At 43.8% G+C, this 24,407-nt stretch overlaps 1 protein-coding gene across 9 annotated transcripts in view; it reads right to left on the minus strand.

The window, feature by feature from the left end:
* USP28 (ubiquitin specific peptidase 28) overlaps positions 1-24,285 on the minus strand; it is a 34,270-nt gene extending 9,985 nt beyond the window's left edge. For 4 of the 9 annotated variants that reach the window (XR_013942065.1, XR_013942066.1, XM_080567840.1 and 1 more), the window contains exons 1-19: positions 24,159-24,285; positions 23,738-24,019; positions 20,735-21,879; positions 20,381-20,579; positions 13,510-13,587; positions 11,927-12,059; positions 10,863-10,965; positions 10,004-10,166; positions 9,009-9,095; positions 8,065-8,202; positions 7,568-7,641; positions 6,955-7,031; positions 6,413-6,561; positions 4,181-4,308; positions 3,921-4,016; positions 2,266-2,460; positions 1,257-1,471; positions 866-936; positions 314-542 (exon numbers count right to left, since the gene is read on the minus strand). Coding sequence is in view for 7 of the 9 variants with exons in the window: in XM_080567840.1 (XP_080423966.1) it covers positions 314-542; positions 866-936; positions 1,257-1,471; positions 2,266-2,460; positions 3,921-4,016; positions 4,181-4,308; positions 6,413-6,561; positions 6,955-7,031; positions 7,568-7,641; positions 8,065-8,202; positions 9,009-9,095; positions 10,004-10,166; positions 10,863-10,965; positions 11,927-12,059; positions 13,510-13,587; positions 20,381-20,579; positions 20,735-20,787 (2,188 nt within the window). In the remaining 2 variants the exon portion in view is untranslated. Of the gene's footprint in view, positions 1-313; positions 543-865; positions 937-1,256; positions 1,472-2,265; positions 2,461-3,920; positions 4,017-4,180; positions 4,309-6,412; positions 6,562-6,954; positions 7,032-7,567; positions 7,642-8,064; positions 8,203-9,008; positions 9,096-10,003; positions 10,167-10,862; positions 10,966-11,926; positions 12,060-13,509; positions 13,588-13,799; positions 13,918-14,022; positions 17,150-17,379; positions 17,504-20,380; positions 20,580-20,734; positions 21,880-23,737; positions 24,020-24,158 lie in introns of those variants that run through there. The other 5 variants (XM_080567836.1, XM_080567837.1, XM_080567839.1 and 2 more) reach the window with 5 other exon arrangements.
* Positions 24,286-24,407: the final 122 nt, after the last annotated feature.

Genomic DNA, 24,407 nt, shown 5'->3' on the forward strand with positions numbered 1-24,407 from the left:
CTCATCAGCAATATTTAGCAATGAACAGAATGACAGTTCTCTATTGTTTGCTTCTATTTATTGCATCAAAATGTACCATGCATGAAATTATTAGGTTCTTCTACAGCTGTTGGCCATGTATAGTGCCACGTGCACAATAATTTATCCACATAACTATTTATACATTGGCACTGCAAACAAACTCGCAAGACTAAGCAACTGTTACCAATAACTCATGTAATAAGGAAGGCTGTATAACAAAATACTACTGTGTAGTTTCAACATAATACATAAAAAAACAATACACAAAAGTCTAAATATGCAACTCCAGTACCTGCAACAAAGCGGGACACCTTATCACTTATGTACATCAGGCAGTAGGCACTAGCATTCTTCGAGCCACCAAATGAATCTCTCTCCAATTCTTCCCATGATGATTCTGTCACTGATATGTCATTGTATTTGAGCCATCTTTTTCGAGGCTGGTCATATATGTAGGCCCAGTAGTGACCAGCATTTGCTTGCCCTTCATGTACCAAGACTGCATGCAAATGATAGGGAACCTGCAAGTTCGAATGGACAGAGTTCTCAGACTTACTTCTAGTAAAGAAAGTGGTCTGATCTCTGTAAAGAAGTTATAAAATACATTCACAGATGTTGCCTTGTACAAGACAATTCATACATTAAATTTACTGCTGTGTAAGAACTGACTTTTAAAGGAAAAACTACTTTTTTTTTTTTTAAACAAATCCTTTCTCCTCTTCATCATAACACTGGGATTTTTTTAAAATACAACAAAGTGGATAACCTAAACTGACAACGATGAACAAAAAACAGTATTAGCATCATCAGTTTAATATTTACCTAACAAAGCTGTATGTTTTACCTGTTGGAGCAGAGGGTCACAGTACATTTGCTCAATGGATAGGTTAACTCTGGTAATAGACTCCTTCAGATCTGCCAAGAACATCACGAATGAGAAAAATACATAAAAAATAATGACTACCCAGGCTATTCTGGCCCTCTTCACTTGCAAAAAGCTTGAAGCCAGGCAATAATGATCAAATAAACTTAACAGAGTTGAAACTTGTACAAGGTTATTTGATGGTAGGTCCAAGCTCAGTGGATATACCATGTACCTCAAAACATATGGAGGAGTATTTTTAGATGAGGAGGAACACCATAGGGCATAGCTCAAAACGTATCCAGTTGAAGCAACAGAGAGGAAATCAGGATGGCGATCAACACAAAAATCAAAACAAACATTTAGGGCCAACCTTGCACATCTTGTTCAATCTCATTTCTCCATCTCTGTAGACACGTCCTAACAAGGTTCATCTCTTCCTCAGAAACCACATGAGGAGCTGGCCGTTCAGATATTTCTGCTGGTGAACCAGAAGGCTGGAGTGGCACATTCAATTTTTTCTGCGGCGAGGAATTTGCCGAAAAGACAGCTGCATCTTCAGTCTTAGTATCCTTTCTTTCTAGTACGCTGCAAAACAAAATCCCATAGTAATAGGCAGATTATTAAATCCTTCTCAATTTTTTATAAAAGAAAACAAGTTAAACAAAAATTACTTAAGAGCCAGAGCAGATATTTTTATTTTAGGATGGTACAACACAAAGAAAATAAATTAATGGAAATGCAATTCTTCCTTAACAGACCAAATTAAATTATAGGCCAGGACAAATAAAAGCTAAAATTCTTACAGAACTGGAGGAACACAGTGAGGAATAGATCCACAATGAATAATTCCAAAAATTCCATCCCTTACTAGGAAATTAATTTATTTACATAGCATGGAGTGGAGGCCAACCAAATTGGGCAGGTTTGTAATTATCCAATATTGCAGTAATTTAACAGTGATAAAAAACATAGTAACCTAATCAAAAAGAGCATATAAATTAACTTGGAATTACTGTTTATGGAATATGGCAATGCTGTTGTAAAAGGAAAAAAACAAAACCAACAAAATAACGAACAAAAAAAACAACAAACACCAAAAAAACACACACACCAAAAACAAACAAACAAAAACAAACAAACAACCCCCCCCCCCCCCCCAAAAAAAAAAAAAAAAAACAAACACAGACTAGCTGCAGTATTATACGTAGACAAACAGAATCAGATCAGGAATAAAGTAGCCACTGACTACTTGCACTTGTACAGGCCATCATACTCATAAGAGCCCACATACATACTTCACTTTTAGAATGAAAACCAGCAGCATTTAGTTGAAATGTAATGCGTTCTCCTAAAAATGTTTTTTATTTCTATCTACTAACTTGTTTGGCTGTGAAAGCATGTCCAAAATGCATGATCCAGCTTGGGACTGCAGGACAGTTGTCTCAGAGTCCTGAGACGAAGACCCACACACAGGAGACGCAGGTACAGCAGACTTTGTAGTGATGAATTCAAGAACATACTGGAGCATGTCAGGTAGTGGAAAGCGAGCTGGGCCAGAGCCATATTTCATGTACCTACAACAAAAAGCAAAACATTCCATTAATGAAGGAACACGGCTGGTTAAACTTGAGAAGAACAACAAATAAGCTACTACATATTAGTTTATGACACAACATATTTAAAGAGAGCTGACATAGAATATTTCTTTTTATTTTTAATTGTTTTGAACACAGGAATCGTATCTCATAATCTTAGGACACATTTCCTTGTTGAACATTCACAAAGCTGCAAAGTTCAAAGTAATTTTGAACTCTTACTATGACAGCATACACAAACCTGGATTAAAAAAAAAAAAAGACCTTGCCCTGCCACAATTTCCTTTTCAGAATCTGAAAAATGTGTAGGGCCTATGCACACACACTTGTTCCTCAAATGCATCCAGCTCTTCTGTTCCTCAGAAAGCCATGCAGCTACAAGAAGAGCCCTCCGCTATCCCTTTCAGTGTTCAGATCATGTTTCCACTAATGAGAAGTGTGCCCCTGCCCAGGCAACATACAGATTCTGTCTGCTGATAGCTGCTGCTGATGTTCCCTCTCTAAAGGCTGGCCATTTCCAAAGCCTAGACTGAGTTTAGAGCTGGTTTAGCAGTAACACCAGAGCACCTCTTACCGGAGCAGCAGCTCTCCACATCTGTGACAGTGCGTGACATGGTGGTTTAGGGATATGTCTGTGGGTTGTCCCAGCTGCCTCCCCTCCCAGCACCTTGCTCACCCCCAGCTTGCATGCCTGGGGGGAGAGCAGTGGGAAGCAGAGGAAGCCTTGACACTGCAATAGCCAAAACACGGGTGTGTTATCAGCTCTGCTGCAGTTGGAGATCCAAAACACAGCACAGGCTGCTAAGAAGAAAACCAACTCCATCCCAGCCAGATTCAATACAATGCCACACATGGCCCTAAATATGAACCACTCACACGATGCCTGCCAGAGCCTATGCCGAACACAAACAATTCCAAGGTTACTACAGTGCAGGACAAGCATTTGCCTTCCACCTGTTCACAGAATTGTCATAATCAAATATAAAAGAAATTTAAGCAAGTTTAATGCTGATTAAAAAGACTTTTAGACAAAGCACCTGGAAAATAAAGCCTTCTGTTTGCCCACAAACCAGATCTTTGCTACTGATTTTTGCCACTAAATAAATAATGCCAAATGCTAAGCTGTAAAGAACATCTAATGCAGCACATAATGTAGTTTCTTTTTAAAGGTATAAAAAGACTTCCTCAAGGAAACACGTAAATATAGTTGACAGTTCCACCTGCAGTATTTAAAAATTTGATCATATAACAATATCATTAATCTGCAGAAACCATCAACAAATCCAAGCTTTTCTTATAAAAACATATTTCCACACTCCAGGCTTCTCAGAACACAGTTGTTTCTCCTTCCTATATGTTTTCTCTTCGAATGCTTGTTTGAAAGGAAGCATTTACAAAACTTCCATGTGGTACAAAAATAAAGCTAGCTGACTACTTACCTTTCCAGTTTCTGTTGCAGAAGCATCATTCTCTCCTTTAGTTTCTTCATTTCTTCTCTCTTCATCTGAATAAGCTCTTTGCTGCAGTAAAGGTACCTAGACAGACAGAGGGCCCAACCACGTGAAATGTATTTACTTCTCAGATCCAGTCTTTCATAAATATCTTAGAATCCTTCCTTGCTCACCAATACAATCTTTTAAATTTCTATAATTAAAATAAAGCAATAGATTTAAACATACCATACAACAGAATATCTCACCTGTCCATATAAATAGTCTGAGGAAATTCTAGCTTGGTGTGAATTTTTTCTGGCTGTCCCAGTGACTGATTGAACTCAAATCGGGAGAGTTCAAAGGTCAATACTGGTGGAAGCTTTGTAAACCAGCGCTGTAACAAAAGCAGAAATGCCCCCAGGGGGACTTGTTTTAAGATGACTGCCAAACAGCACATTTTAAACTGATCCTAAATATCTATCTGTCTTTAAATTCTTAACATATATTGTGTTTATGGAGTGACTAGTCAGAAAATCAAATTTTATGAGATTAGATTTCTTTCACTTCCATTTTACATTTTTACCATGAAGCAGCCTCATAATAACTTTCAGAAGGCTAATTTTCATTGCCTGACACATCCCAGCTTGGTAGCTTATTAACTGGTCCAGCACTGAACTTGAGAAAATTACCAGACACTACACAAACTCTGGATGTCAGCTACAACCCTCCACAGTAGTTATTTGCCAATGCAGATCACATGCAATGATGAATAACAAAACAGAAGTCCTTAAGCAGTGTGTTATTCCTTATCCTCTCTGTGTCTGTCTTAGAACTATTCAATTTGGGAGATTCAGACAAGAAACCCACTTTCTATATATATAACAACTGTTTCAAAGAGCCATGCTGAAAGAAAAATTCTCAGTTGAATTTATACTTCCTCTGCCTTACTGGGTTCACAAATATTTCAAGCATCCACTTCCCATTTACTTCACCTACCTTAGCATGGCACCAAACAGACAACACTCTCTTTTGGACTCATGATGAACACACTAAGGTCATTTTCCTTTGCATGATTCACGTCAGATGTCCTGCCACAATAAATCTGCCCCACACCAAAGTGGAACAGCAAATTTTATATCTAAAAGAATCACCTTCATTGTAAATATATAAGTAATTTTAAACACTTTGGAAGGAAATGGCCAGTTAGCAGAGCTTTTTTAGAAGAAACCCAATCTTCAGAACAGGAGAACCCGAAGACGGAAAAGGAAAGATTTACACACCTATTACCTCGGGGAAACGTAATTCTAATTAATCCTCGTGATCCTTTAAACTCCAGTGCACTCACCTAAGTTCTCCAAAGACAAAACGCACCCTATTCTGTATGCCCCCTATCATGCAGACTTCCTAGGAAGTAATATTAAGATGCAGTTTTTCCAATCATATTTCTTAGAAATAGAATCAGAGCTTTTTCCTTTTGTCTGCACAGACACAGAAAGACTAAAATATCTCCATCATTAGTCCAATTTCCCCCTACCTTTCAGAAAAGGAGTTGAAGAAGCTAAAAAACTTGGATTGAAGTGAACCTGCCTGATTAGCCCTCTATATCCCTTTGTCTCTGGCACCAACCTACACTAATTTCAACTAACTGTGCTGTAAATGCATCCAAACAGCTTCATGCAGGAACTAGGAAAACCAGAAACAAACATTTGAGACCAAAGTCAGACAGGGCTTAGCAGCACAAGATTTCATTTTTCTTTTGCTAGTTTAAACCACAGCAAGACATTTTTCAAACCTTCTCATTGAACAGAAATACTTTTCTATCCCTTCTAAGCCAGACACCTTTGCAAATTTCTTAATATTATTTATCAGTCTTTCTCAACCTAACTTCTCAGGTGTTCTTAATATATATAGGATGCTGAATATAATGATATATCTTAGCTTTCTAGTTTGCTGCGGATAAGTAGGTCATGATTGATTTGTGATTTGCAGGATTTAAAAGAAAAAAAGAAAAAAATCAGCACAGTCAGAAGATAAGAGTGAAAATGAAAAGAAAAAAAACACACACTGTAATAGGGAGAAAGATACAAATTCCAAATGGCATACCATAGAGTTAAGCACTGTACTTTTACCCTCCGAAAATATGGAGGCAGTGGTTCTCCCCCTACTCAGGTACAGGTAGGCTTCAACAGAAAGAGAGAGACTTTATCACACTTGCATCAGAAGCAGCTCTTTACCTTTTTAACTTAAAACAAACTCCTCTAATTGGTTATATAGGACAACACATCTTTACAAATAAGCAGACTCAGTATCTATGTAACACTAACATACATTTATACGAGATTCCAGGTATGCAGACAAATTTTTTTATTCAGTTAGTAGTGGCTGTTTACAATTGCCATTTAAAGTTATCATACTATACTGAGACACACCTGTGCTACACGTATTGAATTTTTCTTTAGAAAGCAACCAAAACCTCAACAACAAAACTTGCAACTAACCTCCTGTCCATATTTCACTGGCTGAGTTGCTGTCTCCTCATCCATTTCTCCCTCCACCATGGCTCCTTCCAAGCACTCATTCAAGTTTCGATAACCATTTACCTGAAGGGGATACTGACCAAAGGTTTCGATCTTGGAAAAAGTGTTGCCTGAATGATGAAAATGATACAAAACCCATGTTTTGTCAAGTGAACAAAAAACTCTGGTTAACGTGAGAGTTTGTTATAAGCACCAGTTTAGATGCACTACTTTTAAGAAATGAAGTGCCTATAGCTTTCTACTTATGTCTGTCAGGGTAAGCCTCCTTACAAGATAAGTGCTTTCAAACACAGAAGCACTTACAAGCACTAAATGCCTTCAGAAGACATATTTTATAGATGTTAAAAACAATTTTATAAAGAAGAATATTTGCAAGTTTACTATAACAATGAAGATCCAGGCAATTTCATCAAGGATATGCAACAGAAACATGCATTATCACTGCCATAAATCAAATTTCTTAAAAGGAGCTAAAAAGTGAATCTACCAAAACCTTAACTCACCTTCATGGACACCTTCAGTCAAGAAAGTGCCATAGAAAAGTTGTACCATTGGGTTTTCAGATTTATCTGCAGGGCTTCTGTTTCAGAAAGAAAAAGCACAGAATTCATTTGCAGCTTTAGGCTGCAAAAAAGCCTTAACTCTTAATCTAAGCATTTGCTTGGGAATCTTCCTACAGTCAAAAATAAAGTTTTCTATCAAAGCACAAAACAGAGAGGAAGCTTCTCACATGTTTCCATACTCAAAAGCACATTATAATACTGGCAAGGAAAAAACAATGAAGGCATGCCTTTTGAAATACAGTTCAAAAAAACAAACAAACAAAAAAACCAACCAGGTCTTTTGTTTACACCAGTCTGTTGATTTCCGTTAAAGCTTACACGCTTTGTAGTCCATACTCGGATTGAATACAGTCCTACACTTAAGCAAGAAATGTAGATCTAACCAGTCCATAAGCACATTTCACGCTGAAGGAGGATTACCATCAGTAAACAAAGAAGTCTTTTTCATTACTCAAAATTTGCATTTAAAGCCCTCTCATTTATTAAGCAGTCACATTTAAAATCTGTTTCTCCTCAGTGACAAGTCAAACTCCTGGTATCATAAAAAACTCACTTGACATTCACAGCAAGCTGGAATGCATCTTCCAGCCAATCCAGTAGTTTGTGTGTAAATTCACTCACATCTTGCTAGAAGAGAGACAAAAGTTGAGAGTCAAACATACCAAGAAGAATGTGTTTTCACACTCTGCTGGTTTCACAGACCTATGTGAACAAAACCCAACTGGTACTGCTGTACCTACCCATCTGAAAGAAGCATGAAACTGAAGTGCTGCGATGATTTAGACCCATAGTGAACACCCTGTTCATCTGCAAACTAGTTGGAGGAAATTATTGTGATTACTACCCAGGTGGCACAGGGTACAGCACTGTTACACTGGCTGTTTAACTACCAAGCGCGTACATTTCACCTAAGCAACACAGGGACAGCTGCTTGTCAGCTGACAAACAAGCGAAGAGGTCTCTGAAAATAAGAGGATGAAGTGAAAGAGAATTTCTCTGTTAGCAAGTGCTGGTTTGAAAAAAGCAAAAGGCTTTGTAACATGGTTTTACCTGCTGTTCTTCAGCTGATCTAAATGCATCCCTTAAAAGTTCCAGTGCTGCAGAAGGGTCCACAAACTTACGACGTGTTCCCAGCATTAAAGCAAACAGACACTGAAGTTCTTGCATGAATGCAATATTTCTTTTTCCCTGCATCACAAAAAGAAGAAAAGCCAGACCCTTCCTGCAGTTCAAAAAGCAGCATTTAAAAACAAAGTGCAAACAAACATGCACATGCCTTAAGAGGTAAGCTAACAACCAAGGAAAGAGATGACATTAATAAAGGACAAAAGCCAAAAGACATGCAGTGTCCTTTCTCGGAAGCAATATGATCTCCCAGTGGATGCATGGGAGAAAAAAATAACTTATCAGGAACTTTAGAGAAAGGAGGTGCCAGAAGTAATAATAGCTAAAAGGTAAGGTAACTTTTGAAGTTATTCTTTATGCAATTTAGGTTTTTTACAATACCAAGAGCACAGACAAAAGCAAGTACACTAAATCTCCTAAACAGTGATGGCCAAAAACTAGAATGATATATATAACTAGCAAAATATAATTCTATGTATAACTTTTTTCTTTAAATAATTTCTAAACACCTTCTGCTGACCACTCTCAGAAGGTACTGGAGCTAGCAGACCTTCAGACTGCCTCAAATACCATTTCTTCTGAGGAGCATATAACAAACGAACAAGAAGTTTTATGGGACAGATTTCTCCCTGCACCTCATTTAGAAGCTCTTGAGAAAAGCTTACTTTTTTTTTTTTTCTCTCTACAGCAATTCTGTCTTTGAAAAGTATTTCCCAAATTTGTCTTTAAAGCAGCTAGGCAATTTAAATGTTGTTAACATATGAACAGAGGTCTCAGAGAGCTTGTTTCAAAGTAAATCTGCTCAAAGAAAGAACAAAACAGTATACCACAAAAGGGAAACTTCACAGCTTCATGTGATGAAAACTTACAGTGCGACTACGACAACTTTCAAGTACATTTTGTGGCAGAGAGTAGCCAAGGACCAGCCTTCGAAATTCTGGCAACTGAAAGAGAGACTGAAAGGACAGGAAAGGTAATGGTTGATCAACACCTGCGAGGATTTGACTCATTTAAGTTTTATGCACCACTGACTCTTAACTCCACAGCTTTTTCTGTTCACTACTACTTCTTCAATGGCCTTGTGTTACTACATAAGCATTTAAGAAGTACTGTTGTGGTACACAGACTGCTTACATCTGCACCCTCCATATTCCTTATGCTCTTCCAAAGAAGAGAATCTCATACTCCCAGTTTACACCATATAATCAGTTTAAGGAGGAGTATTCTATTCTGTACAGGCAAGCTTAGAAAAAGCATAGAGAAGCAAGTCACACAGAAAAATGAGCTCATTTGCAGCTTTTTTTTTTTTTACTTCTCAAGCTAGAGAGCCATGATTGATTAACATTTATCTGCTATGTAAAATGGTTAGAAGAGACAAATTTGTTCAGTTGCACTTAGTGTTGTCTCTTCTTGTTCAGGTTATCACTAATAATATACACTGCCTAGTTGCTTATTAGTTCAAGTATCTGTGCCGCTGTATTCCATTAACCAGAACCTGATACCCCAAGTATTATAGAGCTAACAGTGACGCCAGTATAATTACATTATCAGTTCACTTTTCCAGTCAAGTTTCTGTCATCCAGTAAGTATTTGTACATCACCACACCAAAAAAGCAATTGCATATATACACACTGATTATATGCATCTGTATCTATTTTTAATGCAAAGTCTCTTTTTGACTGCTCTTTTTACGTATACTTAGAGTGAACATCATGTAAAATAAAAACACAGTATTATCTGAGGGTAGCCACATTCACTCCTCTATACAGGTAACTACAAACATATTAAATATTTAATTCTAATTGATAAACATTCTGTCTCCAAGACCGCAGCTATCACACAAGAACTTTGCCATTAGATTACCTGTATGACAGCGCTAAACCAACATGTATTACCAATGTTTTTCATTCCAACAGGCCAGTCGCCCACTCTTCTCCAGTCACTTGCTTTGGGATTCTCTCCCCAAACTTCACAGCGTTTCCTTTTGGAACGATTTTTGTTTTCAGCAGAATGTACTTCCTGTGGTCTGTCACAGAACATGAACACTTTTGTGAAACACCATCTCACAAAGATTCTCAGAAACTCTGGAAGTTGTACTCTAGTCACAGGCAGAGTTGAGTACTGTCAGGTGATACCTGGCACTACAGGCAACAGTCTCACCTGACTCCGAAAAAGATCCAACTCTGAAACGAGGTGGATGAAAACCAGGACTGGAAGATAATTTGAGATGATGGAATGAGGTATTAGATATGCATGTTTTTCTTCATAAACTAGCTGCAAGCAAAATTAGTATATAGTGCTACTTAGTCATTACTGGAGGCAAATTCAACCCAACCCAAGCCACTGTAAAAAGGAGAGCGCTACACAGTGACTGGTGTGAGGTGAATCAATACATGAGATTTCAAGGTGCTTCTTCAATAGGTGCTACAATACCAGTAAAGCATTGTTTTGTTTGGCATGCCAGCCATGTCAGCAGGAATCAAATAAGACACAACTAAAGTTATTTTTTTCTACTTCAACGATCATGTTGCAGTGCTGCTCCAAAAGTAAAGATCAACTACACCACCTAGAAGACGATAACAATCCATGCACTGTCTAAAAGCAGCAGATATACAACTTTTACATGATTTATGTTTGTTTTGCAGTTACAAAAAATGCAATCAGCTTAAGAATCCACCTACAATATCTGGCAAAACCAAAAACAAACTTCAAATGCACTGACCTTTCAACATCTCTTTCTGCAGCTTGACCTTTTGGTGATTCCAGTCCTCTGAAAACAACTGTGTGGAGGTCTTCTTTATTGTTAGGGTTGAGTGCAGCACCATCTAGAAGCAGAACAGCATTCTAATCAATTTTCCACCAGGTTGAAGCAAATGTTTTCTTTAAAAGGAACTTCTAGAAAATGTTACACTTCACAAACATGACTTTTAACATGATGCAAGCGTGATTTTCTAGTAAAAGTTTTAAGAACGAATTCTTTTAGGTTGGATCACACTATGAAATCATAAAAAAAACATTGAGTGGGCTTGGTTAGGACCACGGATCATTCAGCTGTGTAAAGGCCAGATTTCCTTAAACCCAAGTTCAGAGCTTGTTGGAATATTTCAAACCTATTAAAATAATGAATCAGGAACACCAGCTGCTGCTTGTATTTGCTATGCTTTGACATCAGTGTTGACAACTGATGCTGTTTTGAGAAATACAGGTTTTTAATTTAATACAATTTGCATGGTCACACAGAATCAACTTCCTGTGGTAAGATTTATAAAAAACCCTCACATAATCAAACTGCTGGTCAAAATAACGTTTTGTTTTAAATTTTCATGGAAATGTTGTACAGAACACTCAATTCACCTGCTCAGGAAGTTAATGCTGCAGAAAGAAATGCATGCCTTGACAGGGATTCGGTTATCTATTCTGGTCTCTCTGGTTTAGGAGTTTCCTGGGTTTTCTGTGTTAGCCAACTGATCAATTGTCTAAAATAAATACATCTTTGTAACATGATCTGTTACCTACAAACTGGCCCTTAGCTGACCCAGAGATGAGCTGGTTCTAGGAAAACTAACCTTACCAATACCAAAGTGGTTTGGTGTTGGTTTTTTTTGCTGTTTTAGTTCCCTGAACCATCCCATGGCAAGCGACAAATATTAGCAAAATCAGTGCCAGGACAGGAATGGGAGAGATTCACTGGCAGAAGCTGGGAGGCTCAACGCCTTCCCTTTCATCTCAGACAACATTTAAGGAGAACTTTAGGAGACACAGTGTGAGCAGAGATGACCCACTTACTTTGTGGAAGCTGTTTGCCCACAGCACTCCCTTCCCAAGCAGATGGCTCTGCAGCAGCCGTGTCCTGAGCAGGCTCTTGAGCATGCTCCTCTGTGAGGAAGGTGACTGCTTCCATTAGGTCTCCATTAGCAGCCTAGGAGAAAGACATAGAAAAAATCCATAGTTCCAGTGTTACTTCATCTAAATTTGTAGGAAATTTAATGCATCCATGGTAAAGATAGGCATACTGGCTCCAACTTTGCTTTCTCTCATCACAGAAGAAAGCTATCTATTGGTGACAAGTAGCAGTAAAAATGAATATAATAAAGGCTACAATTTATCTGATGGAAAGCACTTTGCCTTTATTACTAGGACATTATAGACTCCATTAACTAATTTCATTTCCCTTGCCAGAGATTCAAATAGTAATAGGTCAGCAGTGCAACAGGGTACTTAGCCACAGGGAGAGACTCACAGGAATCAAACTCTCCAAGAATTACAAGACATATATATCCTACCGAACCTAAGGCGTTCTTCAGACCATCACTACAGGCTAAGGACGCTGCATTCACTTGACATAACACAGCACAAGATATCTGAAGAAGATGCAAAACACTGATCTTGGTTCATTCTAGAAAAGAGCTCAAATAGACTAGTTTTCTATTTCATTTTAAACAATGAAGTGTTAAGCTACTTTACATTTATTCTAACATTCTCTGAACGTTATTTCTCAATGAAACTTAAAAATTTTCTTAAATGAGTCCTTTTGTATGTAAACAAGTTTCTCTGTACATAAACAATGCAACTCTTGCTGATACATCTCAAGGCAATAGCGTCTGATGATTCCAGACTGATGTAGCTGCAATCAGTCAATACTATAACTTAAAATATCAAAACATGCATTATGAGAAAGAATCTTTCCAGATAAATATTGTTTCTCCAACTGCCTGAGATGCTTCTGTCCCTTCACTTTAGAGCAAAAACAACTGTTCCGGTGATCGACAAAACAGCCACAATCACAAAGCTGCCAATGTGATTTCAGTGGTCCAGGTCTCCTGAAACAATTTAAATAAAGAAAAACAAACTTCGCCACACAAAGTTTGTGTTTACTGTAATGTATGGATAACAGCCCTGTAGAAACAAAATTACCAGAGAATGTTTACAATGTTTTAACATGGCAGGTGCTGTTGCAGCACAGACTTTAAGCTCTACTATTGGAAAAAAAATTAAGGGTTCTCAGCTTCACATCGAGCTTTTGTTTCGGATGTGGCTGACTACATGCTAGCCCTAAAATTCTATTTCCTTCTGACATCAACAAATGCTGGACTCCTGTACCTATTTGCCTCATGGGTATATCTGAATGAAGTAGAAACCAGGGGTAGAAAATAGCGGATGATTTACGCTTCCCCTCTCATGAACCAGGTTGTTCCATTCAGGACACGCTGTATCACTGACACAGGCCACACACTGACTACTGCACCAAGTATTTCTTATCAGCCCACAAAAATGCCAGTGTGTATCCAACCCCTGAATTATGTTTCAAGACAGCCTGAACTTGCCTGATTTTGGGGACAAAATCAAAGGTCTTGACAACATATACAAACCTTTAGAGCTGCTTGAAGGAAAGCTGAATCCTGAATTCCTGTTATCTCTTTCAGTTGGTTTAAAAGCATCTGGCAATCCTACAGTGAAGAAATAACGAAAGCTAATGTAAAAAAGTGACCAAGAAAAACATCAGGCTGTTTCTGCAATGCTTGCCAAGGGCTCACCAGAGTATTTGTTCTTTCTTTCCTTTTTACTTAGAGATCAACACAAAAGCTCAGTTAAATGTGCCAGATAATAATACCAACATCAGCTTGAACACTGTAGTTAAAATTTCTATTTACAGACTAACTTTCCATCTGTTGTACGTTCAAGAGCATGTTGGCAGGCCTCAGATGAAGCACCATGCACTCCGTCAGATGAACCACACCTGGGGGGCACCGGCACAGCTCTCCTAAAAGCAGCAGCATCTGCAGCAGGACATATAAGGAACCTGGTAAGCTCTCGGGGGATTGGAGAGGGGCTATTTTAAGCCAGGCTGCACATGCCACTTGTGCACGTCATCTCTCACTCACAATGAGGCATCAGAAGAGGGGCCCAAGAAGTTTCCATTGCTTGTCCTTCCCACCTCACAGCAACTCAGGGTTTGGTCAGCTACTTGCTGCTGTCTGTAAGCCATGGCCACCGCCAACAACATATTCTTAGCTTAGCCTCCTAAGAACATTTCTGTAATCATTTTCTTAACAGATGTATCAAATCCTTATAGGCTTTAGGGGTTGTTAAGTGGAAACAGACTTAAGTTTAGCCACACAAAGTAGCTGGTGAGGGACACATAGAAGCATTGGCCCCAAGAACAGAACAGTGAAAGACACTTGGCTAAAAGCGTTCATTGCCCAGAAGGTAAAAGAAGGTAGCAATCACTGGTGAACAGTTATGGCTGATGGAATAAGACTGGCGTCCACGTTACAGAACTAAGTTTCCTGAACAGCCTGCATCTCGTAAGAGATACCTGCAAGCATGCAACGCTGCCTATACAGAGGTTTGCACAAACGGCCAGGCGCACCTCTTTTTCCATAGGAGCAGTCACTGTGCCCAACAAGTGCTGCAGTGCTATGAATAACTTAAACAGCATAGTTGTGGGGAATGCCAGCTCCCCCAGCAGCGAGCAGTGAGGTCCCATCGTCCCCCTTTGGAGCAGCAGCTGCCGGCAGCCCAGCGCCAGTGAAAGCCGACACCGGGAGATGCAGCTCTGCAATGCTGGAATCGCGCGTGGCACAGCGAGGATTTGGTGCAGGACAAACAGCACGGACTGCGTCGTGTATGCCTGACTCATAAAGGCCACCTGGCATCCTGCTGCCAGTGCAGTCCGACGGATCCTAGTTTCTTAAGATCATGCGTTTAATTATTCTTAACTGGGAATGCTGCGGAGCAATAAATTCAAATTTCTACTTACTCTAATCACTGGGAAAAATCTTAAGATGTTTCAATGCAACTGGAGCACAAGTTGTAACCAGTAATGTCAGCTACTTTTTTGAGCTATATATCCATCCATACTGCTGACAGATGCTATTCCATGCACAAATACTTTAAAAATAGCATGCATCCACACAGGTGGCTGGTTAAAAGACAAATCCCATTTCTTTTTTTTTGATGGGAATTCTCCCAACAAGTTACTACTCATCGTATTCCTATTTAAATTACTCTTTTGGTAAGCTGCTACAAAAAAAAGCATGAGTATATGCACATATCTTTCCCAGTCCCTCACACATGCTTTTTCAGTCCCTGCACCTCAAAACCTAAGAGCTGAGATGTTCTGGAAACCCTCACGGTGAGCCAGCAGCACAATGAGACACTGTGTGTGATAAGAAGCCAAGAGCATGAGCCTCAGGACAGGAATACTTTCACTAAGGCAAACCAATTACATCATGTTGCTAATTTTGCTACCTTAGTGAGCTGTATTCCTGTTGGCTAACCCTACCTAATGCTGCGGGGCATATGTTTCCATTGGAGAAAAATCCATGCTAATAAACCACACTGCAATAATGAAATCCAAGGCAGGACAGGGCATGATTTCATCGGCTTTTCTTCTTCACTGAAAGAAGGGCTCGCAAAGGCTGCAGTAAACATAAAAACTAATTACCAGCCCACAGTTCTAAGTTACCGCTTAATATTCTACTGATTTCTAGGGCAATTTTATTCAGCCTTTCATATGAAACATTTGTATTAACAGCAGGAAGTTTATCCTGTACAACAAGTTTCAAGAGACTTGCGGCTGACTGGCAGCCCACAAAAGCCAATGGGAACGACACTCTATGCATACAGTTTAAGTTTTTGGAGAGTATTTTTGTTTTTCTAACTAGTCTGGTTGATTGCTTTTGGAGTTATGCTCCATGGTACTTTAAAACAAGCTCCACAGCTGTTTTCAAAACAATAGTGGTAGCACGCTACATCTGTTAATACACATTACACCTTTAAAACGAAACACCGAAATCTGACCTCCCAGAAAAATAACAACCACAATGACAATGCTATTAGCATTAGATTATGGCAACAGGAGATGACTCTAGAATCAAGATGCCGGGAGGAATGGAAGGTATCGGAGATAAAAATTACATGGTCAACTATCAAATGATAAAGCCGGTAGGTTTTGCCATTTTCCTTAATACGATATGAGCACAAGTAGTTTGTTTTGAGGAGAAACTGGAAACAGGGAAGGGTGTAAATGCGGTGCAGAAGTTCAAGGGGCTCCATAAATAACAGCGTGCAAGGCAGATGTTGTAGCTGGCACGGAAGAGGCATGCAGAGCAGATGACCTTCAGCCGCTGCAACTCAATTGCGCTTTTTATCAACCCAGCAAAATGGATATGAAGAGGCCTGAAATCCTACAGACGGTAGCACCAACAATGCGCACATTCCTGAAACGAGACCTTTTACAAACCAACATCCATCAAGACAAGGAGCGATGGCCTGCTAGCTCCCTGTCCATCAGCACGCGTGTACACAGGCTCCAGTACATCGTGCACTTTCCTGACGCTGGCCCTGCACAAACCTGGAACCGCCGCCACACAAACACATCTTCTAAATGCACGGTGCACTCAATCGATACCTTCTTCCTGCAAACTCCTTTAACGCTGCCCCTGAGAAATGCTTCTCATGTCCTAAGAGCGCAGAGGCGCTGCAGGGCGCTCTCAGGCGAGCGGTCCACGTGCCCTGCCCGCCTGCTCTCACCCCCTGGACCGAGTGCCACAGGTTGCCCACGAGAGCGGGCCCGTGGCCAGCCTGCGGAGCAGAGCCACGCGTCCTGCCGAGTGCCGCCGTCCCGACCTCTGCCTGCTGCAGGCGAGGCAGCACTGAAGTTCAGAGCAGCAGCCTTTGTAACGGGTGTCAGAAGATGCTCCAGGTAACAGAGAAAGGAGAAAGCTCATGGCGGATGTTACAGAGGTGACAATTTTAGAAGGCTGTCAAGAGAAAGCCATGCGGGGCTATCTGCGTGCCCTTCCTACAGAAGCCAGCACGCGCCCTCCGGAACAAACCACTGATGCACGACGTGTTACCTACGAAGGTTTTGAAAACAAACCACGCCAAGTCCAGCAAGCGCTGACGAAGTGCTTCACGCACCGCGGAGCCCCCGCGGGGTGCCCAGAGCCGGGCGCCTGGGCCGCGGGCAGAGCAGCACCGGGACGCTGCCCCGGTGCGCGCAGGGCTCCGGCCCGGCCCCCCGCGGCCCGCCCGCCCGCCTCAGCCCCGGGCCGGGCCCGTCAGAGCCGGGCTCCGCACCGCCGCCCGCCCGAGCGCCGGGCGCCGACGCGAGGGGCGGCAGCGCCCCGCCGGAGGCCGCGGGTTCCGCCGCCCGCCCCCGGGCCCGGCCCAGGCGAGGCCTCCCCGGGGGCCGCTCCCCCGGCCCCGGCCCCGTCCCGCCGCCGCCCGCTCACCGCTCCGCCGCCGCCCGGGGCGCCGCCCGCGGCCTGCAGCTCGGCCGTCATGCCGGCCGGCCGCCGGAGCAGGGCCCGCGCCGCCCGCCTCCCCGCCGCCGCGCATGCGTGGGCCGGGCCGGGCCGGGGCGGAGCGGGTCCCGCGGCGGGTCCCGGGGTGCGGCGGGGCCGGCGGCCGCTGCTGGGGCCGAGAGGCGCAAAAGAAGAAGCGAAGGGGGGTTGGGGGCCGCGCTCCTGGTGGGGCGGCTTCTCCGCGATCTGCGCCCTGACTCCGGGTACCGCAGGGGACCAAGGTCCTTACGAGTGCCCGTCCGACAAAGACTCCGGCGCTGCCCCGCTGCCAGGGCTGAGCTCCCTCAGGCGCAAAGCCTTGGAGCTGTGCGGCCTGCCAGGGATTTTCCAGGTGTGGGTGCGCGAGTCACAGATCCTTAGGGAAAAAAACATGAAGAAAGGAAGGTTTTTAACAACAGAGGGGGCCAGATACCTGCTTTCTGCAGTTTCCAAGGCTGCACATTTATTGGCCTCGTCAATATTAGGAGTAAATTTTTTTTCCCCATGTTTAATTTCACTGAAAGCCCTCACTGTTCGTAGCTTTTGTGCTATCGACTTGCATAGACAGTTAAGTCACTGGACTGTAGCAACCACAGTTTCCTTTAAATCCTTTTGCTAATACAGCTGAGATTTCATCATCTTTATAAAAATAGCTTAACAATCAAAATGGAGACATCCCAAACCAAAATAACATTTTCCGAGGTGTTTCCCCCTCTGGAGCAAGTTACTTGCAACAATATTGCACAAACGAGGGAGGGCAGAGACCAGCCAGCACACGAGACCTTGGAAACACGGCCCTTGTGTCTTCCCGGGCACCAGCCACCCACAGCTGTTAAGAGATCTTTACAGGAAAAATTCCCTGATCTGAGGGCCCAGGTGATGAATACGGCGTGAGCAGGCAGCGAGGCACACACTTTCAGCTCATTCTCAAAAGCAGGGAAGCAGAGGCTCAGAGAGGCATGTTGCGCTTTACCCAGGACAACACAGCAAGTGTCTGGGGGAGATGAGCACGGACACAGTCCCCAGCTCCAGCTCCCAGAAGCTGAAGGACAGTTCAGCTAAAAGCCCAGGACTGTAAATATAAGGAAAGCTACAATACAGATTAAGCAATTTTCTGCAGAAGGGTAGTACCACACAACAAGCTAAGCACACAGGTGATAAAAGGAGGCACCATCACAGGAAATACACTTATTTCCCAAATCCTCTGTCCTCTCCTCTTGCCATCCGAGATTGTGGGCTCTCCTGAGAGCCCTCAGCCCCTGTGAGTTCCCAGTGCCTAGGCATGGAGTCCCTCATCCAACTCCCACCCAGGAGTGTGCCGCCTCCTTTTGATTGGTGTGTAGCGTGGGTCTTTTCATCCCAAAAAGACTTGTGAAGAAGCGGGACTTGAAAGTCACCCTGACTCAATTTCAAGGAGAAAAAGCTTTTCCTCCCCAGCAGCGGTGCTGTTAAAGCAGAGTGCTCGCTGCCACCAACGGGAGTGGGAGCTGGAGGCTTGGCGAGATCTGGGCGAGCCTGTGTGAGCAGGCAGAAGACAAAACATCAGGGCTGGAATGCTTAATGCAGACAAAAAGCACACAAACCATCCAGAGCCGCTCTAAAGCAGTCTAATAAATACTAATTTGTATGAGGTCTGCTTGGGACGAGGCTATGCCATATCTGCTGATGTGAGATGAGATCTCATTTACAGTTTCCTGCTGGATCTCGTACTTTCAGCAGCTCATCAAAACAGCCGTCAAGAGCCGTGAGCCCTGTATGCGTGCGTAGGACACTGCAGATGAGATTTCGCTGCCGCACATTGGCAATTTGATTCAGCCCAATGACCTGGCGGGGCTGAGCTCCCCTGGGGCCAGTAGGGCTTGTGAGCAAAATACCTTTTTGCATCTCCGGAGGAGCACTCAGGAACGTGTCACTTGCAATTGCTGGTCCTCATTTCTCTACTGCTGTCCCTGCTGCCTCGTGGCACGGGGTCTCTGCCAGAACCAGAGCCCGGTGCTCCCTGCAGTGGCACTGGGGGGGTGGGGGGGTACTAATGGGGGCATCTTCGGCATCTTGTAGTGGAGCAGCTGCCTTGCGGGACAAGGGGAAGGGTGCAGGCATGATGCTGGTGGCTCCTGATCTCACCAGTTTCCCTGCTGGCCACTTCTCTGCCGGATTTGCTGGGTGGTGTAGGAGACCCCCCTGCTCGTCCTCTGGTGTCAGCCCTGCGTGGCAGCAGCGAGCCCCACGCTGCCTGTTCTCTGGGCGCTCCCAGGCAGCATCCCTGGCTTTTTTTTTTTTATTTTTCAACAGGTGTGGGAACATCAACGCAGCCTTTTCAAGGGTCATCTTGGCTCAGACCAAAAATAAGCAGGCAAAAACATGTAAGCCATATCTGGATGGAGACTTCAAGAAGCAGACGTTTGGTGAATCATGTATCTTGTTTTTGGGGAGGGGTTTGGGCTCAAGCTGCCCTGCAGCAGCACACAGCCTGGCCAAAGCCTGCCCTCACAGCTGTCCCGTGCAGGTGTTCCCATGTAGGAATTTGGGAGGCAGGAGGAGCCACCAGCAGAGATGATAGAGTAAAATAAAACAAGCCAGTAATGATTTTTTCATTTTGCCTGATATACAAAGGGTAAATGATAAGCAAAATACATAGTGGATTTTTAAAATCCAACGAGGGAAAAGAGAAAGCCAATTTCATGTGACTACAGGGCTACTAATAGCAATCATTATGGACATGATATTATTTGTTCTAGGTTTTACAGCATCCCTTTAAGCACAGCAGCAGACCTGTGCTGTTCAAGCTTCCCCCTCCTCAGCTTTCCTGACCCGCTTTCGTATCCTGAAAGCTGCAGAAATACATTCCAGGTGCTGGCAAGTGTATTAACATAGGCACTGCGTGGGCATGGTATTAATTACAGGAAATATGCTACATGAATTAATGAATAACTGTAAGCATGGTAATTACCTCTTGTATTGTAGATACTGAGTTCCTTCTTGCTGCTGAACTGAAATTGCGTTTCAGGGCATCTGGAAATGCAAAGTTTGGGTGTAGACCAGGCAAACGTGTCCTGTGGGTGCCCGGCAGCTCAGGATCAGCGTTTCCTTGTCCCTCCTCAGTGCTGCAGGAGGGCAAATAGAGAACAGGTTTGGGAAATGCTGTTTTCCTGAAAAAAAAATATATATAAAAAAAGTTTTAGAAGGGAATGAGTGAAGATACTGCTATTTCCCCACTCCAGCTGTAGCAAGGTCCCTGTAAACAGCTGGCTGAAAGGTAGGTTGTGTGGATGCACAGCTTCTTCCCGGGTGTCACCGTACTTACCTGTCCCTTGCAGGTAGGCAGGCTGACCTGAGACAGGACAGGGGGCAGGACATTTCTCCCCCTGTCCCTAGGGATCGATATCTTTCGCAGCAATAAACACATGCTCACACATTCTGTGCTGGTGCTGCCCTTACATCTGAGCAGAGATTTGGCTCCAGAGCCAAAACCATCACAAATGCAGAGGCTTTAAATGCGGCTTCGGCAGGTGTGTGCACTAATCGACGAGCTGTTGAGCGCGTGTGGTTTCATGTGAAGAGCTCTCGGCCCGTCTTCGTCGCTGCTTCTGACTTCTGATGTGATCTTTTGCCTCCTGTTTCCTGTACATAAAAGACTAGTCTTGCCTAAGAATATCAAGTTATTACTAGGACCTTGGGGAAATCTGATCAGGGAGATAATCGAGTCGGAGTTTCAATTTGCTTATATTAAGTTTCACCAACTGCAGAAGCCAGATACCTTTGTATTCCCCTCCGCTGGCTGGAGCCTCTCCGACAGACGCCGAGGCATCTGTCTCGACACGCTGCCGAACTGGGAAGATAAATACGAACGCGTGGGAATTATCTCTGCGTTTGCTAACCACCAATTTAGGTCTAAGTAGGCTCCCTCTGTTAGGAAGACTAATGAATTCCAATTCTGCAAAATATCCTTTGCTTTTAACAAGCAAGATGGAAGGTAGCTAAAAAAGAAAGAAGGAAGAGCTGTGAATAATGCCACGAGAGAGCCAATTACACCAGCCAGCTGGCATTGCAAAACTTGTTGTTTAACTTGATGTTTAACTTAAAGAAGCCTGGCTGCAGTGACGGTGCACTGCAGGGCAGCATGGTCCGTGCGAGGATGCTCTGGGCCAGCCCCGCTGCTGGCAAGGGCAGAGCCGGCTCCAGGCACCGCAGACCACTGAGGCAGGAGCCCCGAGGAGCCAGGAGGGAGCCGCTCCTCCTCCAAGGTTTCCTGGAGCTTTCCATACTGGCAGACCCACAACATGATTGTGCTGTTCTGCCTTGGGGCTGAGCCAAGCCCCAGCCCGGTGGGCACCTCTGCACGTCCCTAAGGCACAGGGCACATGCAGAGCTGTGGTCACGGGGTCCCACGCTGCTGCATCCTCGGGATGCTCCTGTCCAGGTGCTGGGCTGACCAGGGCATGCCAGGTCCTGCAATGACACAGACTAAGGGACAAAGAGAAACCAGGACTTGAAAAGGCAAGGGATTTCTACCTGTCATTTCATAAAAAAATACACCTAGCTTGAGGTCACTTTCTGTTTTATGAGCAGGAAGATCTACAGGCACAGGGATTTAATACAAGTGCCTGCCTATAGTGGCTGAGACAACTCCCTCTAAAAAAAATATTGTCCTGATTACAAATATAAACTCAGCCTCGTATTTTTAGCTCTGGGTTTGCTGAGGGTATGTATTATGTTTAGCAGCCTGATTAATGTCACAGTAACTAATTAGGGTGCAAGACAGATACTGGTGATTTGCTTGCAGTGTCGAGTGCAGTCAAAGTGCCATTATATCAAAGATAATTTACTGCGGTGGTGATCATACACTCTCAGATGAAGAACAAGTGGGAGCTGAAGATCTGCCCCCACTCTGCTTCTTCCATGCCCTAAGATCTTTCCATACAACCTTATTTTTATCAAAAGGAAGCCATCAATTTTCACTGTGGGTGCCCTGAAAATGAAAAAAGTAGTCCCAGAAATGTTTATTAGCACTAGGGGAACATTAGTTGCGGGGAATTTCAATGGATACCAAACACTTGCACTTATGAGACAGCAAATAACCGTCACCTGCCCTCTCAGAAGCACTTCAGAGTTGTGTTTAAAAGCAGCAGGCACTGACACATGCAGGTGCTTCGTGGATTAAAAAAAAATTGCTGTCCCTCCTTTATCAAGTCAGTTGTGTGCCTTGCAGAAAAGCCGATTTTTGCTTTCTACTGCCCAGCAGCACTGATGGCACCCTGCTGCTGGGCTTTCTGCTGGGGCTGGTTGGTAGCCCTGGGATGGCAAACCTGGCAGGAGCGTGCTGTGCAGGGCAGAGCCCTCAGCCTCTGCTCTGCCTCTCCCTGCAGCGGAGCTCAGGCAGAGCTCAGCTGTCCCCAGGCAGCAGGGAGGAAAGCATCCCTGTACGGCAGCGGTCTGAAGCTCTGGGGCTTCCTGGGCTGCAGAGCAGGCTCTGAGCAGAGCCTGGCTCCTCCAGCTGTGTGCTGGGCTGCTCCATCCAGAACAACAGGCAAGGTGCTTTTCAGCAAAGCTTTCAGGGGTATTTTAAATCAAAAGCTATCAGCCCTTTCAGCCCAAATTAGCTTTTCTAACTTGGTTGAAATCTTTATAATTTTCTCTGAAAATGAAGGGAAAAATATACCAGTCGTGGCCATAATCACTGAGATGGCTTTATTGAAGCCCAGGCTGAAAGTTTTCCATTTGAAATGCTTCTTAAGAACTAAAGCTTCAGTAGAAGAACTTGGATGAAGTGTAGGGAAGACAGACATGAGATTTCTACCTAAAAGCGCCTGGCATTTTCACAGATTCTGATGCTCACCTACCGCTCATGGGATGCAATCCTCCAGCACTAGCCTCCTCCAGAAAGCAGGGAAATGAAGACATGCCCCTGCCCTGGGAAGCCGGAGGCAGGTTCCCACTTTCCTGGGTCAGGAAGTTATGACAGCAAAATACAAGGGAGAGAAAAAGCAGCAAACTCAGCTGCACGCAGCGGCTAGGCACCAAACTCACTCTGTGCCATAAAGACAGTCATGCAAGATTAAATACTGGTGGCTCTGCTCTCAGCAAGGCAATTCCTGCCTAACCCTGGGTAATATCACATCTCTGACGCACGGCTGCTGTACCTGCTCGGAATGAGATGGATCTCCTTCATTAACATCAATGGGCTCCAAATACCTTTGTGTACTTATTATTACCTGGCTTTAATGGATAATGAAATTGTGGCATAATATTGCTAATACCTGAAGGGTGTCTAATGGAGAACACAACCGAAAGGAAAGTGCTTTCCTACCTTTGCTGGGGAATTTAAAGGCATCAGGCTTCTTTGCTGGCAGGACTCGGCCGTGTTTGCATTCCCAGCGAGGACAAGGGCTAGCTGGAGCGCACAGATGCTGATCCTCAGCATCCTCCCTGGGAGCACGGATCCGGGCAGCTTCCGTTCAGCCCCAGCTGCAGCTCCAGAGCCACCATCGCACCCACCGCGCTGGGGGCCGCAGCTTCAAGGCCGACACATTGGAGGGGCTGTCAGTCCCCAGGGAGGCAGGGCAGTGGCATGGCTCACACTGGCCCTGGCCTGAGGAAGGAAACAGAGCTCTCACACAGACAACAAGCACTGCTCAGCCCTGCATTATGGTCCCGAGCACAGAAAGCCCCAAAACACAGTCCCGCTCCCTGTCATGTGCAGCCAGGGCAGCCTGGTCTGTGGCACTAACCTGAACTGCACCTGACACCAGCATAGTGGCACAGGACCGGGCTGGCACCGCTCGCCGCCTTGAAATACAGCGTGACTCATCCCTGCAGCTGCTCCAAGCGGAGTTCATTAAGCAGATGAGTAAATACCAGCAGCTTGCAGAGGAAGAGCCTTTCTTTGCAGAGCTCTCAGAGATGGGTTACAGCTGTGCCCGTTTGGCTGATGGGCTCCAAAACATCCCCCTGCTGCTGCTGCCCACAGGGGTGCTCAG

The sequence above is a fragment of the Anser brachyrhynchus genome (assembly GCF_964034855.1).
Source record: "Anser brachyrhynchus genome assembly, chromosome: 25".
NCBI lineage: Eukaryota > Metazoa > Chordata > Aves > Anseriformes > Anatidae > Anser > Anser brachyrhynchus.